At 43.5% G+C, this 14,020-nt stretch overlaps 1 protein-coding gene across 4 annotated transcripts in view; it reads right to left on the reverse strand.

Moving 5' to 3' along the window:
* PHACTR2 (phosphatase and actin regulator 2) overlaps nt 1-13,292 on the reverse strand; it is a 458,184-nt gene extending 444,892 nt beyond the window's left edge. For 2 of the 4 annotated variants that reach the window (XM_085611661.1, XM_085611662.1), the window contains exon 1: nt 12,831-13,291. In XM_085611661.1, coding sequence (XP_085467787.1) covers nt 12,831-12,882 — 52 coding nt within the window. In that variant the 5' untranslated portion in view covers nt 12,883-13,291. Of the gene's footprint in view, nt 1-12,830 lie in introns of all 4 variants that reach the window. The other 2 variants (XM_085611660.1, XM_085611663.1) reach the window with 2 other exon arrangements.
* Nucleotides 13,293-14,020: the final 728 nt, after the last annotated feature.

Below are 14,020 nucleotides of genomic sequence, written 5' to 3' on the forward strand. Positions count from 1 at the left end.
GCACAGCACTAACTGGCAGTTTACAAAGAAGACCAACTCCAACCCCTTGAACTAGAGGTACCTCACAGTTTACACCTTCGATGGTTCATAAAATAAAAGCGGGCCCATATTCTGATTAACATATGCACCCAACAGTATGAAGACAGAGAGGAGAACACAACACAGAGCTAGGTTAGTCCTGTAGTATGAATGCAGTTTGCCTTACCAGCTAGGAGCCACATTAATAACAAGCACAGGCAAAGCCAGCAGGTCTGGCATTGGCCACCAGACTTTTAGCTTTGTCAATGCGGCTTTTGCTTTGTCAAGGTTTTTGCAAAACGTTATTGCTGGGGATGCTGCTCTGCCCTCATCAATTGGAGAAAAAGCAAGCATTGGCTAAAAGTAAAACATATATTTTTGTTCTTAAAAAGCACAGCTCGTCATAGTGATCTCTGGCACCTAACAGAACTACTTTGTGTGTGGACATGCTAATCGTGAGAAGGCAGACTGCCATCACTAAGAGTGACGTTAGCCAATGGCTGAACCGTTGCCCCAAATACGTATGCCGCTGTGGAAGGAAGAAAAACGTGAATGACATAATAAACAGACAAACGGATAAAGACAGCTTGCGGAAATCCCCTGTAAGTAAGCTTATTTATTATATGTAACATTTTAGTACAATCAAAAGATCTTGGCTAACGTCAGTAATACAAATTACAAGAAGCCCCTGAAATTACTGATGTGGCATGCAGTGCATAGAAACCAAACCCATACACACATAACCCACCAGCCCAATTTGTTTTAGAGAAATACTAAAGCATAATACAAAATGATAGAATGAACAAAAGCGTACATGTATCATGGGAGCGCCCGCAGACCAAAAACCAACTTTAAAAGCCAGCTATTCATACATGTTCAGGCGGAATCACACACACACGCTCAAACATTAATATCATTCTGACCCACAAATAATCTAATCCTCAAAATGTACAGAAAAATCCTCAAAGGACTAGTCACGTTTGTTTTTGTGCCCATATTACCAGACAGACTGCAAGATAAAAGGCACCTCAACCACGGAGAAATACCTGAAGAGAAGAGACAGTGTATCAAAACCTTCATCTGCATTATCTTTGAGATTGTAGGCATTTTGTATCAATTCTTTACTTCTTAAAAAAAGATGTTCTTGAAATTATGAGTTTTGCAGACTGTTAATAGGACTGGTATAAAGCAAAAACTATTAAGATATTATTTAGTAGTTTGTTGATGTACAAGGACACATTTGTAATTCAAAGATACTAAAAGTTTTTGCTCTGCTCATTCTACCCTTCCGTATCATGTATTAATTATTGGTCTAAAGCAAGTGGGATTGGCGGGCTACTTGTGTATTGGCTTAGCAAACACCAGGCATAAAAAGCACCCTCTCCATTCCTAAACACCACAGACCAAAGATGCAAAACAGTGGTTGGAAGGAGGCAAAACAATACAGCTTCTGCATACAATGGCTTTATAGCAGATTGTAAGTCTGAGGTCACTCCCTGCTCCCTTTATTCAGTGTGCTGGCTCTTTAAGGCTCGTCTAGCGTCAGATGCAAATAAGGACAATGGGCGACAAGCAAGGGCCCGCTTGTGCTTCTGCAGCCAGACAACCTTGTTTATCTGTGATGACGACACTAAAAATAGTGCGCGTTTGCAATCAATTCGTTTTGCCCCACCCACTGCGGACAGAGTTATTTTACTGTGGTTGATATTCCACCCACCATGGTCTTATTTGGGTACAATATAAGATGCAGAACAGCACTTCTAGGTTAACATTCGGGTGGATACAATTGGCTCCTTGGGCACATGCCAGCGTTCTGTTCCTTCCCCATATAATGATGTTTTCCTTTGAAGGGCGGTGTATAATTATTGTGAAAAACGTTCTTACAAAAAGATAAGCTAAACTAAGAATGCGGTCTCGCAGGGAGAAATATGAAAACACACCTTTTGTCGTGAAGCTGCCGTAAAGTAACATGACAGCTCAGCTGACAGAGACAGAAAGCTTTTTCTGCGAGTGCGTCTTCTTCCAGACTTAGGGTTGTTACACCTGAATACCCAACCAAGGTCTACAAACCATTTTCTAAGAGTATGTCTTACTCCAGGCAACCTTGTACCTACTAATTAATTTCCTTGAGGAGAACTTGCTTATTCGCAGTCTCTGTCAGTAAAGATGTCTCACTCTTGGACACTACTCCATGCACAATGCCCAGTGAGCCTGGCCGGGCCGATATTCACCTGTAGAAGACATTTAAGACAAGGGTACAAACACAAACAATATAAAATACTTTGGGCACCACGCCCTCAAAGTCCTCCATGCCAGCCCCTGCACCTGATTTGTCAACACCGTACGGCATGGGCATGAAACCATATCAATTGCAGAGACCTTAATCACTTGGAGTGGATTCAATTAAAACACAAATAAAACAGGAGAATTTACCACATGAATGTTCGGCATTCCAATAAAGGCGGCTGAACTTGCCTTAAAGATAATAAATCAGAACATGGTTCCTAAAACAGTAACTTTTCTACTGTAGTATATTGCATCAAACGAAAAATTACTACTTTGAAACATACTAACCAATGTTGACATTACCAACATTACCTCCCTCCTAATGTAGCTTCTACCATACTCACTGATTCCACTCAAGACTTGGCGCAAGTAGTAACCAAGTAAGCAAGGCTGTGCAATGAACTAATTCTGCCTACAAAGCTTCCACCAAACCATCTGGCATCGAACAGAAACATTAGACCGGACACCACAGGTGAACCCAGCACAGTACATATAAACTGTATAACACAGTTCCACATCAGCATTCCCAACAAGAATTATCACACGAAATTCAATGTAACACAAGACAGAAAACTGCATGTTTCATATAGTTGGATATCATTGTGCTTACAACAGCGTTCAACTCAACAAACAACAACACATAGTAATACATTTGAAAGAATTCTTAGCTCCCATCCACCAAACTTAATGGAGTTTAAAACCAAGCCACATTTGTTCACAGGTTTAACATTCTTTTATAAGAATAGTTAGAAAAAACTGTATCTAAAACCACATTTAGGAACCAATTTTAATGAGCATATATAAATCTCATACAATTTAAAATGTAATGAACCCTTTTACTCCCAGTATATTCATGAGCTACGTGTCAGACGTGTCAATGTTACTTTTCTCCCTGTCAGTCATAGAGAACCTTCATTTTTTGGCCTTCTTGTGTACCCAAACATCTATATGAGTTTCATTTATTCAAGCTTCAGTAGGCATAACCAAGAGCCATCCACTGAAATCTGTGCCTGTGGTTGTCCCTAGCGTGTTGCGCCATTAAATACTTCCATGCATAACATCTTTCAGTTTTTCCAATTGAGAGTGAACCCGAAGGCAAACCAACCAATGGAGATTGTTACAGAGTCCCAATCTAAACACTCTGGAAAATGAAGAACAGATTCAAACAGGCCATTAGACAATTTGAAGAAACTTGTGAGCAGTGCTACATTTGAGCTGGTGGACACTGGGATTTATTTTTCATCAACAGACTTTGATCCAAAAAGAGAGAAAGGGGCAGAAAGGAAATAAAGAGAGAAAAATAGTTACAAGGGGAGAAAGCATGGAAGAAAATGAACTTACGAGTGAAATAAGGGGGGGGGGTCTGTACTGCTGTAGATGAAATAGGAAGACCTGGATTAAAGAGGGTTGAGCAATGGCATCCAGCAACCCTAAAATTCGGCAGCAGGCTTCAGGAATTAACTTTGGGCCCGGCACTAATTATTTTACAAATAAAGCACTGCTTGTGAGTCTTCAAACTTTAAGTAATTTATGTTAAACACCATAAAATATGTTGGAGTTTCTTCCCCTTCTTCATAAAACTCTGAACAAAAAAAAACGTTTAATGGACCCAAATAAAATTTTCCACTGAAACACTTTTCCTAAATTGTGATCTAGTCATTTCCCCTGGTTTCCTCATACTGATGTAGTGCAGTAGGGCCTGTACACAGTAGAGTTAAGTACGTGTATGAAAAGTCCACCAGTATTATAAGCCAGTTAGGGCCTTAAAAACAGGTTGGCAAAAGGATTTGTCTTTCAACACTTTACTCTCTCGGGAAGCCTCAAAGACTTCACCAAAATGACAAACATCATACGAATAAACTTCACCAACTATATTTCTCTACATGGACGTGTACACTCTATGCAGTGCGGTCAGCAATTCAAGGGTTACGCTTCCCAGATGTCTGAGTATAGTGAGAAGAAGTAAGAAAACAGAGAGTGGGATAATTTTAGAGGGAGGAAACTGGTGAGAGACGCAGAAGTGCAGAGAACGATATGAGTGTATTACCTATTATTTGATAATGGGTTTACTGAGAGTTTCTCATATTGCAAACCAGAAAAAAAAAAAAAGGTTTAGGAGGATTTTCCCGTTGCAATGGAAAAAGAATAATCCACACAAAAGGTGAGGGGAGGAATGCTAATCAATCACCATAGCTCCAGGTAGCATTCCAACGCATCGTTTTTCGGTCTCTGTGCCATTCTAGACAAAGGGCCGCATATGCAAATCAGTACTGACCCTAGTCCTCATGGGAACAGTCTATCCTGAACTGCCAGGAGTGAAGATAAGCCACCTCAAACCAGTTTCAGCCTGGTTCTGCCTCGTCCCGAGGTATATGTTGGATCCAGTGGCACAGTGAGCAAGGGACCCATATGTGGGCTTACCCTTGGTCACTATAGTTCTGCCTAAAAATCTGTATATATTTGCCTCCCTGCCCCCACCACCCGGCTAACCTGTGCCTCTGAAAGAAATGCATGAAACTTGACATGCTGCAATGTAAACACTTTCGTTAATTTCATACAGATTCAACACATGACACGTGTAAGCAGACCAAAAATGCCTGGACATATGAGCAGTTGGGTGTAGTGCATGACCATAGGCCAGGCCTAGCTACAAAGCATATGGCCAAAGATCATGAGCTGCAGAGTCTGGACACATGGCAGGATGGGAGAAAGGTTTGGCAAGAAGCTGGGAGCTGCAGCCAAACCCTCCTGTGTATAAACATGTAGACATCAATTTTAAAACATATGCCCAAAAATGCCCCTGCTGTTTATACCCTATATAACAGCAGTAGCTTTTGTGCTAAGGCCTACTGTCATGCTACAATTATAACCAGAATCTTGTAATTACATTATCTGATGATTGAGGCTTGTGTTGCAAAAGCCACAAGGCCAAGCTATACCATGTCAGAGACACACCTGAGGCGCTTCCATACACCTGTACTGTATTCACTGAGTGGGCGTGGAGGGCCAGATTGAAAGGCCCTTCCCGACATTCTCACGAGAGTTTAATTCTATTATGTAAAAGAAGAAATGATGTCTTAGGCACAATAGAAGGGTAACCAGCCGTTCCGTGATACCAAATTGCCACTGTTCCAAGACCTCATGCCCACCATGTTGGAACAAAAAAGAGCTTTTAAATCCATCAGAGATTTTCTGCGCAGGCAAATGGTGTCACCCGTTTGCTTAAATCTTTCCCTGGTAAGGGAAGAGGACCATCATAAGGTTTCTCCAAGAAGCCAAACAACTCATGGGAATGAACGATGACCGCATGTGGGACCCTGGCCAACCACAGAGATGGGGACAAAGACATGAATTAGATGAGCGCCCCTAGAATGAATGACATGCCATCCCCAGATGATAAGGCTGCAGTGCGAGAAGATGTTTTGAGACCTCGATTGGTTAGTTAACCAAGGAGAGATCCGAGATGCAGAGGACTGGACTAAGGCTCTCAACAAACAGTCAGCTTGTCTCTGACGGCAGTCATAGCCATCTCCTGGCCAGCAACAGTAGGAGGTATTTTAAGTAGCATGAGGGGAACTAGGAGGACAGTGATTTGAACCTTTTTGAGTATGGGATCGTACACCCGGAGGAAGGGTGGATTCACTTGAAGTTCAGTCTCCTTGGTGTGTTCTTGGTTTTGTGCCCTTGGTGTAGGAGGGAATATTGGTTTGGTTATGGTTCTTGTTCTGTTTTGGAGGCTAATGGGTTTAACCCCTTGAGTGCCCCGCCCTTTCCCCGCCCTGTGCCGGGCGTTGAATTAGCGGGCGGGGTTCATGACGAGATAGTCTCGTCATGGGCACAGCGCAACCGCGGCCCATGACGAGACCATCTCGTCATGGGCACTCAAGAGGTTAATGCTGGTGCCTGTAACGTCATCATCCAATGTCCCCATCCAAGGTTAGGACTTACAAGGTGTGTCCGCGATGCACTGTCCGCCTGCTACGAATTCAGAGAGGCTGTTATGTCTTGTTGATGGCAATGAGACACCTATGTGTTTTACCTGTAAGCAACAGAGTGTAGACAGCCACATTTGCCTATTACTGTATCCTGCAACTGAAACTTAATAAAACAAATCTGGTCTTGTTATAGTTAATTTCAGATTAGAATTAACATGAATCCTGTTGCAAATTGAAACAATAATGCTGTGATGTACAGAACTATGTTTTTCTAGCATAAACCAAACTAGGCCTCCACTAGACCTCAACTGTATCTTGTATTAGTATGGTTGCTTTCATTATTCATTATGTGGGCTTTTATTACTCATTAACACTGCAAACAGCAAAATGTGGACTGTTTTGTGATGGCAAGCTGTTCTTTAAGAACTCCAAAGGAGGCCTTTAGATACTTTTCAAGGCTTGTCTTGCTTGCTCACTGTAGGCTATTCATTCATAAGTCTTTCATTGTTTATGTAACCAGATTTGTTCTGACGCCTCCGATGACATTAGGTCAGAGGTGTACTTATTAGTATTCATTTAGAAGGATTGTGGAAATATAAGATGTTTAAATCATGCTGTACTGTAAACTACCCCTAAAGAGAATAGGCAAAGCTGCTCCATGTACCACAGAACACCCCGTTCCAGATGCCCATGAAATATTTCAAACAACTTGATAACACGCTCTGCACATTTCTCTGGGATGGGGTACCCCAAGAATAGCTCTACCGAAGTTGTACAGGCCAGTGTACAATGGGAGATTGGCAATGCCAGTCATCCAAACATACCACAGGGCGCCACACTTATAATGTTATTAATGAGCGGGGACACAGCTCTTATGCCGAACCGCTCTATAGGATCGAGAGAACAGCAATAGACAACATGCATTCCTTCATTAGGCCTACAGAAGATAGGTGAGGAGATGTCTGCCTGAACCAACTCAGGTTACCTTAAGGGCCTGGGATGAGACCACAGCGGCACTGGGATGGAAAAGGAAAATCACCCTGGCAGCCCCACTATCCAAGGGTACTCTGCTGACAGAGACAAGTAAGTTCATGGATTTCAATGTTGGGAATGGATCGGTAGCGACAAGATGGAGGATGTGCTGGATGGGGGGGCATCAAGCTGTTTGAGACACTACAGCAGGAATATGCTCTGGCACCCACCCAACAGTTTAAATACACGCAATTACTGCATGCGTTGAGAGAAGTGGGGATGGAACACAGCCCACTAGCGGCGTGGCTTCTCTGGGATGTGCTGCCCCACAAAGCTATATCCCAACTGTACCAAACCATACTTAATACACCTGATGACTTGGGGAAACTCAGAGTAAAGTGGGAGGCTGACATTGGATCCCTAGAGCACTTAGACTAGGAGGCATCCTTAATGCATCCCAGAGAGGTTGCTATTTGAGCATGCTTGCGGCCTATTCAGTTCAATATACTCCATAGGACCTCCTACAATAGATCCTGGGGGTATAAGGTGGGAAGAGCTCACAGCCCCACCTGCTTTCGTTGAAAGACAAATGACGGCTAGTTCTTACACACGATTTGAACTGCCCACAGGTGAGGACCTAATGGGAGGAAATAATCACAGAAACTCCGAGTGGACGTGCCCAAAACACCCCAATTGATCATTCTGTGTATACCCAAATACGTGGACATCCCCCAAAAGACACTGCTGTTTTGTACACTGGGTTTTGCTGTGGCACAAAAGGGATCTAGACAGAATGTGGGGCCAGGCACAGGTGCCAATCAGTCATGTGGCGTGGGGGAAAGAACAGGTGTATGGAGGCAGAGAGAGTGGTATACGAAAGTCATGGCTGCCCCAAAAAAATCTACATGGTGTGGGGACCATGGAGAGTGTATCGTGGACTGCAGGAGGAGGCAGGTAATGCCACGACAGATGGAGCGTCACAATGACTCCCTCACGCACCGGGTGCTGGAACGTCAAGACGAGCGACCCATGCACTGGCGTCACAAGAGAGCATAATCCCCAACTGGATCATCTTGGGGCGGAGGAAGAGGGGCGGGCTTGACAGCGAGAATGGAGGGACTGTGGTGGGTGGGCCTTGTGTGCTGTGTATGTTACGGCATGAAAAAGCTAAAATATTCCACCCCCCCCAAAAAAATTATGCTATACTGCGATTTGAGAATGTACTGTTATATTTGCTCATCCTATGCTGACTGCGATTTCCATTGCTCTACATTCTAAAATGTATCATAAAAGGCTAGAATTTTGGGAGTGAGACGGACTTCTTTGAGTCTCTACTAGGAATGTCACCACTTTCTCTATTAATTTACTGCACACTTTGGACTGAGTCTGTTTATCAGATTTTACTCAATGCTGTCTGTATTTTAAATGCTGAGGGCCTACATGGCAATTTATTTCCAAGTCCTATGACTAACTTATTTAGACTGACTATATTTTTGCCTTCTGAATTGCATTTCAATAAACCTTCATGATAATTCCAATTTACTGATATCAATGCTTTTTCAGTCAGTCCCTATTTATTAACTGTTATTTGAAATGCTGTTTCGTTCTTATCTTCAGAGACATATTGCCTCATTTATTTGCGAGGACAACTCCTTCCCCGGCTCCATATGGGTGCTTCACCTGTAACATACAGATTATCTGAGAGGTAGCGCTCCAATGTCCCATCAAACATTGGCAGTGGATGTGTTCAAAGATGTTCCTGTTCAGCTTATAATGGGTCTTAATTCCCTAGAATATACAGGGTTAACTTGACTTTCACTAATAGACTGCTAATGGTGTCAGAGACAAACAAGGCTTTGTCAAGATAGGTGGTGAGAAGGATGCACAATGATGGGAGACCCATAAACACTTTGTTGACATCTGCAGGCTTTTAGAATGATGTTTCAGGTGGAACAGGGACAATATCTATAACACAGCAAAATACCTAAGATTTTCATCGACTGTGGCACACTTATCCGCAGGTTCCACAGCCATCAAACACACCCACAACATGCTAGATTTGACAATGTCCAAATGGTCAATCAATTACAAGAATATCAGACACTATGCAAGGACCTGCCTTAAAAAAAATGTTAATGTTGGTGAGAAGCAAACTGGGATAGGAACACACAGAGGAACACAAAGATTTAGCCCTACTGCACATGTAGAAATCAATCCAGCAATTCTAGAATCTGTCTGAAACAAATAAATATATCCCTTCACAAACAAAAATATAATATGATGAGGGTGACATTCTTCCATTTGACGTGGGTCACCTGAATACAGACATATTGGTAAGCGATGTCAGACAACATATTTAAAAGACAGAACAAGTAGAATAAATTTACACTGACTGAGCCAAGATACTCCAACAATTGAGGGATGGATTAAAGATGCTGAAGAATGGGCAAAGGCGAAAAAATAAGAATTAAATTGGTACATACGATCATAAAGTAGCAAAGGTCATGTTAGAATGGAGTGTATACATAAAAGGCATCTCCTACCCTCCAATCTAATGTTCAAGGTGCAGGACTCATGAGGCGGGAGGTAGGACGGGAGTGCAGCCCTGCTTCATTGTGTGAGCAAGCTATGTCGATAGGGATACTTTTTACCTCAATTGGCCCCTAACCAGAACTAACTGACACTATAGGCAGGATATTGTCTGCACTAATAAAGGACATGCCACTGTGAATTATAGTGTGTCACCTTTGATTGACAGCTGCTCTTAGCCAGCACCTAATTAATTTAATTTTTTAATTCATAGTTGGAAAGAGCCACAATAAACATTTTAACTTGAGACTAAATAATGAATATAACATTTTTAAAACTGCCAATTAAACTATGACCAATGGCTTAGCTCTGAGATAACTGAGGAGCTGCAGCAATGGTCCACCTAGCAATGGGCCCAGATTTCAAGATTTTGCTTTAACTTGCAGTTACTAATTCAAGATGACTCTCTACAGAGGCTCCTGTACTTATGATGTCATTTCTGACAAACATTAAATATATTTCAAGGGGCCATGCACCACACCAGATTTCCAATAATGTCCAGCAAATGGTTAGAGTGGCAGACCCTGAAGCAGAGTTCTGGCCAGGGACCAGGGTTCGATTCCCGCCTCGGCGGGGCTCGGGCTCAATTTCCTTGGACCAGTCTATTCTCGCCTCGGTGCCTATTCTAATCACGGGCCCCACGCTGCAACTCTGGGCAATAGCTTGCTTAGCCTCCACACCGGCCCCAACAGCGCTAAGGATGCCTGGCTTCACCCTGGGGGTGCCCAGGAGTGGACACTTCACAGGGAAAGCCAGGAGGGGTTCCACAGCGGTATGAGTATCAGCGCCAGGAAACCGCTAAAGGCGACACCGCAAGGTGGCCGTCTGGTGACAGTGCGCTCTATAAGTACCTTGACATTTACAAAGAGGCTGCCATCTTCTACAGCATTCTGTGTTTATTGGTGAGAAGGAATACCATACTTTTAAAGCAGTGTAGGCCCTTCTCTATTTTGTTTGCATCATTGAAAGTCTGACTTGGAACTTCTCCTCTGTATATACTGTAAAAATGAAGGTATGATGTCCGTTGATTTGCTCTGAATTGGTTATTAACCCGCCTATTGTTAGGTGAGACCCTTCACAATTAGGTAAGCGAATAACTAGTGTAGAGAACCTAAAGTAGCGTGAATCAACAAACGAATACAAACTTAATGCCAGTTGCTGATATTATTGAATCTTCACATAATTATTTTACATATTAAGAGGACATGAAGTCTGGTTAGATTAACCTGCTGATACTTATGACGATCCTATGAAGATTTTTGAAAGTAAGAATTACCAAAAAGAAATTAACAGCAGTAAATGTGAGAGATAGTACTGCAGAATGAGGTGCTTGCTAGCCTATGTAGCCTGGCAGTCAAGCTTTAAGAATACAATCACAGTGGAATCCCAAATTCACAAATATTAAGTTGTCTTTACCTGTGTAATTGATTGCACTGCCATCTGTTTATTGCAGAAACAACTCTGAGAAATACATAATCACTGGAAAAACTTTTAGAATAGCTAAAGTGATCTATAGCATTGACCAATGTGACTAAATTTGAGGGGACGGACGAAATGCTGCTCTGTAGTAATTTCAGTCCCGCTACAGCTTGTCCTCAGGAGAATGAAGTTAGAAGTCTCTGAACCTCTTTTGTACGTGAGGTCAGATTGCAAAATACCATGAGGATTTAGGGTAACATTTTAATGGCAGATTATAGATTGATTAGTCGTGATTTTGTAGTAAATTTGTAATTAAAAATAAACAATGTTTGTGTTCTGGTCTGAATGGTCGTTACCCAACTAAAAATGGATAATGGATGCATGTTGTATCAAGGCATAATTGTTATTATAAGCACATTTGGGTTAGCTCAAGGGAACTAATACTGCAACTACCAGAATGCATTGGTTTCACAAATAAGAACTCAAGACTGGAAACCGGGTCCTCTGGCTATCATATCTTTGTGAAACGATTAAACAGGAGAAAAAGCATCTTTCCAGCACTCCAATAAATAATTGATGCTCATTAGTCGCATGCGACCACTGTTTACATCCTTTCGTTTGTGTTGAATGCACTTTCTTCTTTGAAAGCACTTCAGTGATCTGTCAAAAGCTCTTAAGTGGTTTGCAGCGCCCACCTCTTCTCTCAAGGGAGCCCAGCCCAGTACCGGCAGTGTGCAGTGACGCTGTCAAAACAGATCTGTGCTCTCTAAGGGGACAACGCCACTCCCTTCTAGTAGGTCACAGCAGAAGACCATTTTCTAAATTACATATGTACGTGCCTCAGATTTACAGTTATGCTGCATTACATCACAATATTCCAGAATGTAACTCTGGGTGGAAGAGTCAACGTCTAACACAAACTGTGCAACCTGTAATCATATTGGTAGGAAGGGTAAGCCAGGAAACGCATAGGATGTTTTCTAAAGGTGCAAAACAAAATACTAAAATTGTACACCCCGCGACGCACCTTTCCTTCAGTCTCTGAAAACGACAAAAGCGTGGGTCGACATACAATTAAAGAAAAGTGAGAAGGTCGAACCAAGACCCTTTATGCAATTATGTAAAAATCCCATGAGCAAGAAACGTGAAAACACCAAGGAAGAGCCACTAAAAGCCACGTAGAGCGGAAAGGCGCTGCTTACGTTTCACTGAGTAAAATCCACGATACACTTTTCGTGTGCAGTCCCAAATCGAAGTTTGCAAGGGGTTTCCGGGTAGCGTTGCACACCCAGAGACTCCCACCCCCCAAAACTTTCAGCAGAGGCAGACGATGCCTGCTGTCACAGCCTGTAAACACCAACCCCACCAGTGACAGGAAAAAAGTAATAAAAGGCACCTCGAATCCCCCTCACAGGCTTCAATCCAAAATTCACACATAGTGCTCCTCGCAGATCACCAATCCAAAATCGTCCCCCTGCCAGTCTATTGGCGACTGTAACCCACTTTGCATACAAACAGGCTTCTCTAAGAGTCAGGCTCCGGCTCTAGTCTACACTAAGGTCTGGGGGAGCACAAATACATAAACAAGTGCCCAGATCGGCCTGCACTCACCGCTCCCTTCGGGGCGCTCCTGCGACAGAGTGGAGATAGAAGTCTGACCCATCTCCGGCACAAAGTTTCCCGGCGGCTCCCAGGCTCATGGTGTGGATCTGCGGGACTCCGAGTCGGGCAGCCCTTCCGGCACCACCATTTCCCGGGGGTGGGAGGTGCGGGTCTGGTTCCCCTCGCCTAGCGCTGGGTTTGAAAGTCGGGGGTGGTTGTGACGGCTCCTCCCCCCTTCCCTCCTGTAGGCGCAACAGGCAGTTCCTGCTCGGGTCTGCTGCCGCTACATGCCTGTGTGCCTGTGCGGGGTCAGAGGGCGGGAGGGGAAGGGCCTGCAGCGGGCAGCGGACTCATGCCCCTCGCTGCTGGCCCTGCTGCCCTCGGTACTGGAGGGAGGATGGCAGCGGCGGTCGGATCCTAAACGCGCACAGGAAGCCTGGCTCCGGTCGCAAATGTTAGTAAAAGAACTGGCGCCGCCCCGGAGTCCGGGGAACGGGGCGGGGGAGCTCTCCCTTTTCACTTACATTACATCAAGCTTTTCGAAACGCTGCCCTTTGCAAGTGGGAGTCTCATTCACGATTTTTACATTGAAAAATCTGAAATCTAGAGGTAGAGAGTGCCCCATATCGGCTCCGCAATTCTGTATACCGAGTCGAAAGTTGTAGTTCAACACACAACGCACGCAGTGGGACAGCAGTCAGTTCCTTACATCTGGAACCATTTAAGGCAGGAGTAGAAATGTTTAAAAATCTGCTCCTCCACCACTGTTTTGTGTGATTTCCACACTTCACTGAGCACTGTTCTACTTCTACCCACACCCAGAATCACTTTAAGCTGGTCAATAAATAAAGTTATTTGATGTTCATTACAATGATGCATTCTGTGAATACGTGTCCCTTTTTTTCTTGCTAAAGTGGAGTATATTTCATAACCGACTGCAAAGTGACAGTCAAGGAGTTAGGAATCATATTTATTAATAACGAGCTTTCTCATAGGACACACATTTAATAAATGTATCAGCAGGGCGATGGGAAACCGAGTACAAGGATACAGTAGGAGACCTTTAAGATATGCAGGGGCTTAGTTAGCAATAGAGCCACGGCACTGGAGCCCAGGTGGTCTTTACTACCTAACTAAAGGATTTAGGAGTAGGGGGGGGGGGGGGGACATTTTGTTTACTAACATAGGAGCCATGTGTC

Source organism: Triturus cristatus, chromosome 6 (genome assembly GCF_964204655.1).
Source record: "Triturus cristatus chromosome 6, aTriCri1.1, whole genome shotgun sequence".
NCBI classification, from domain to species: domain Eukaryota; kingdom Metazoa; phylum Chordata; class Amphibia; order Caudata; family Salamandridae; genus Triturus; species Triturus cristatus.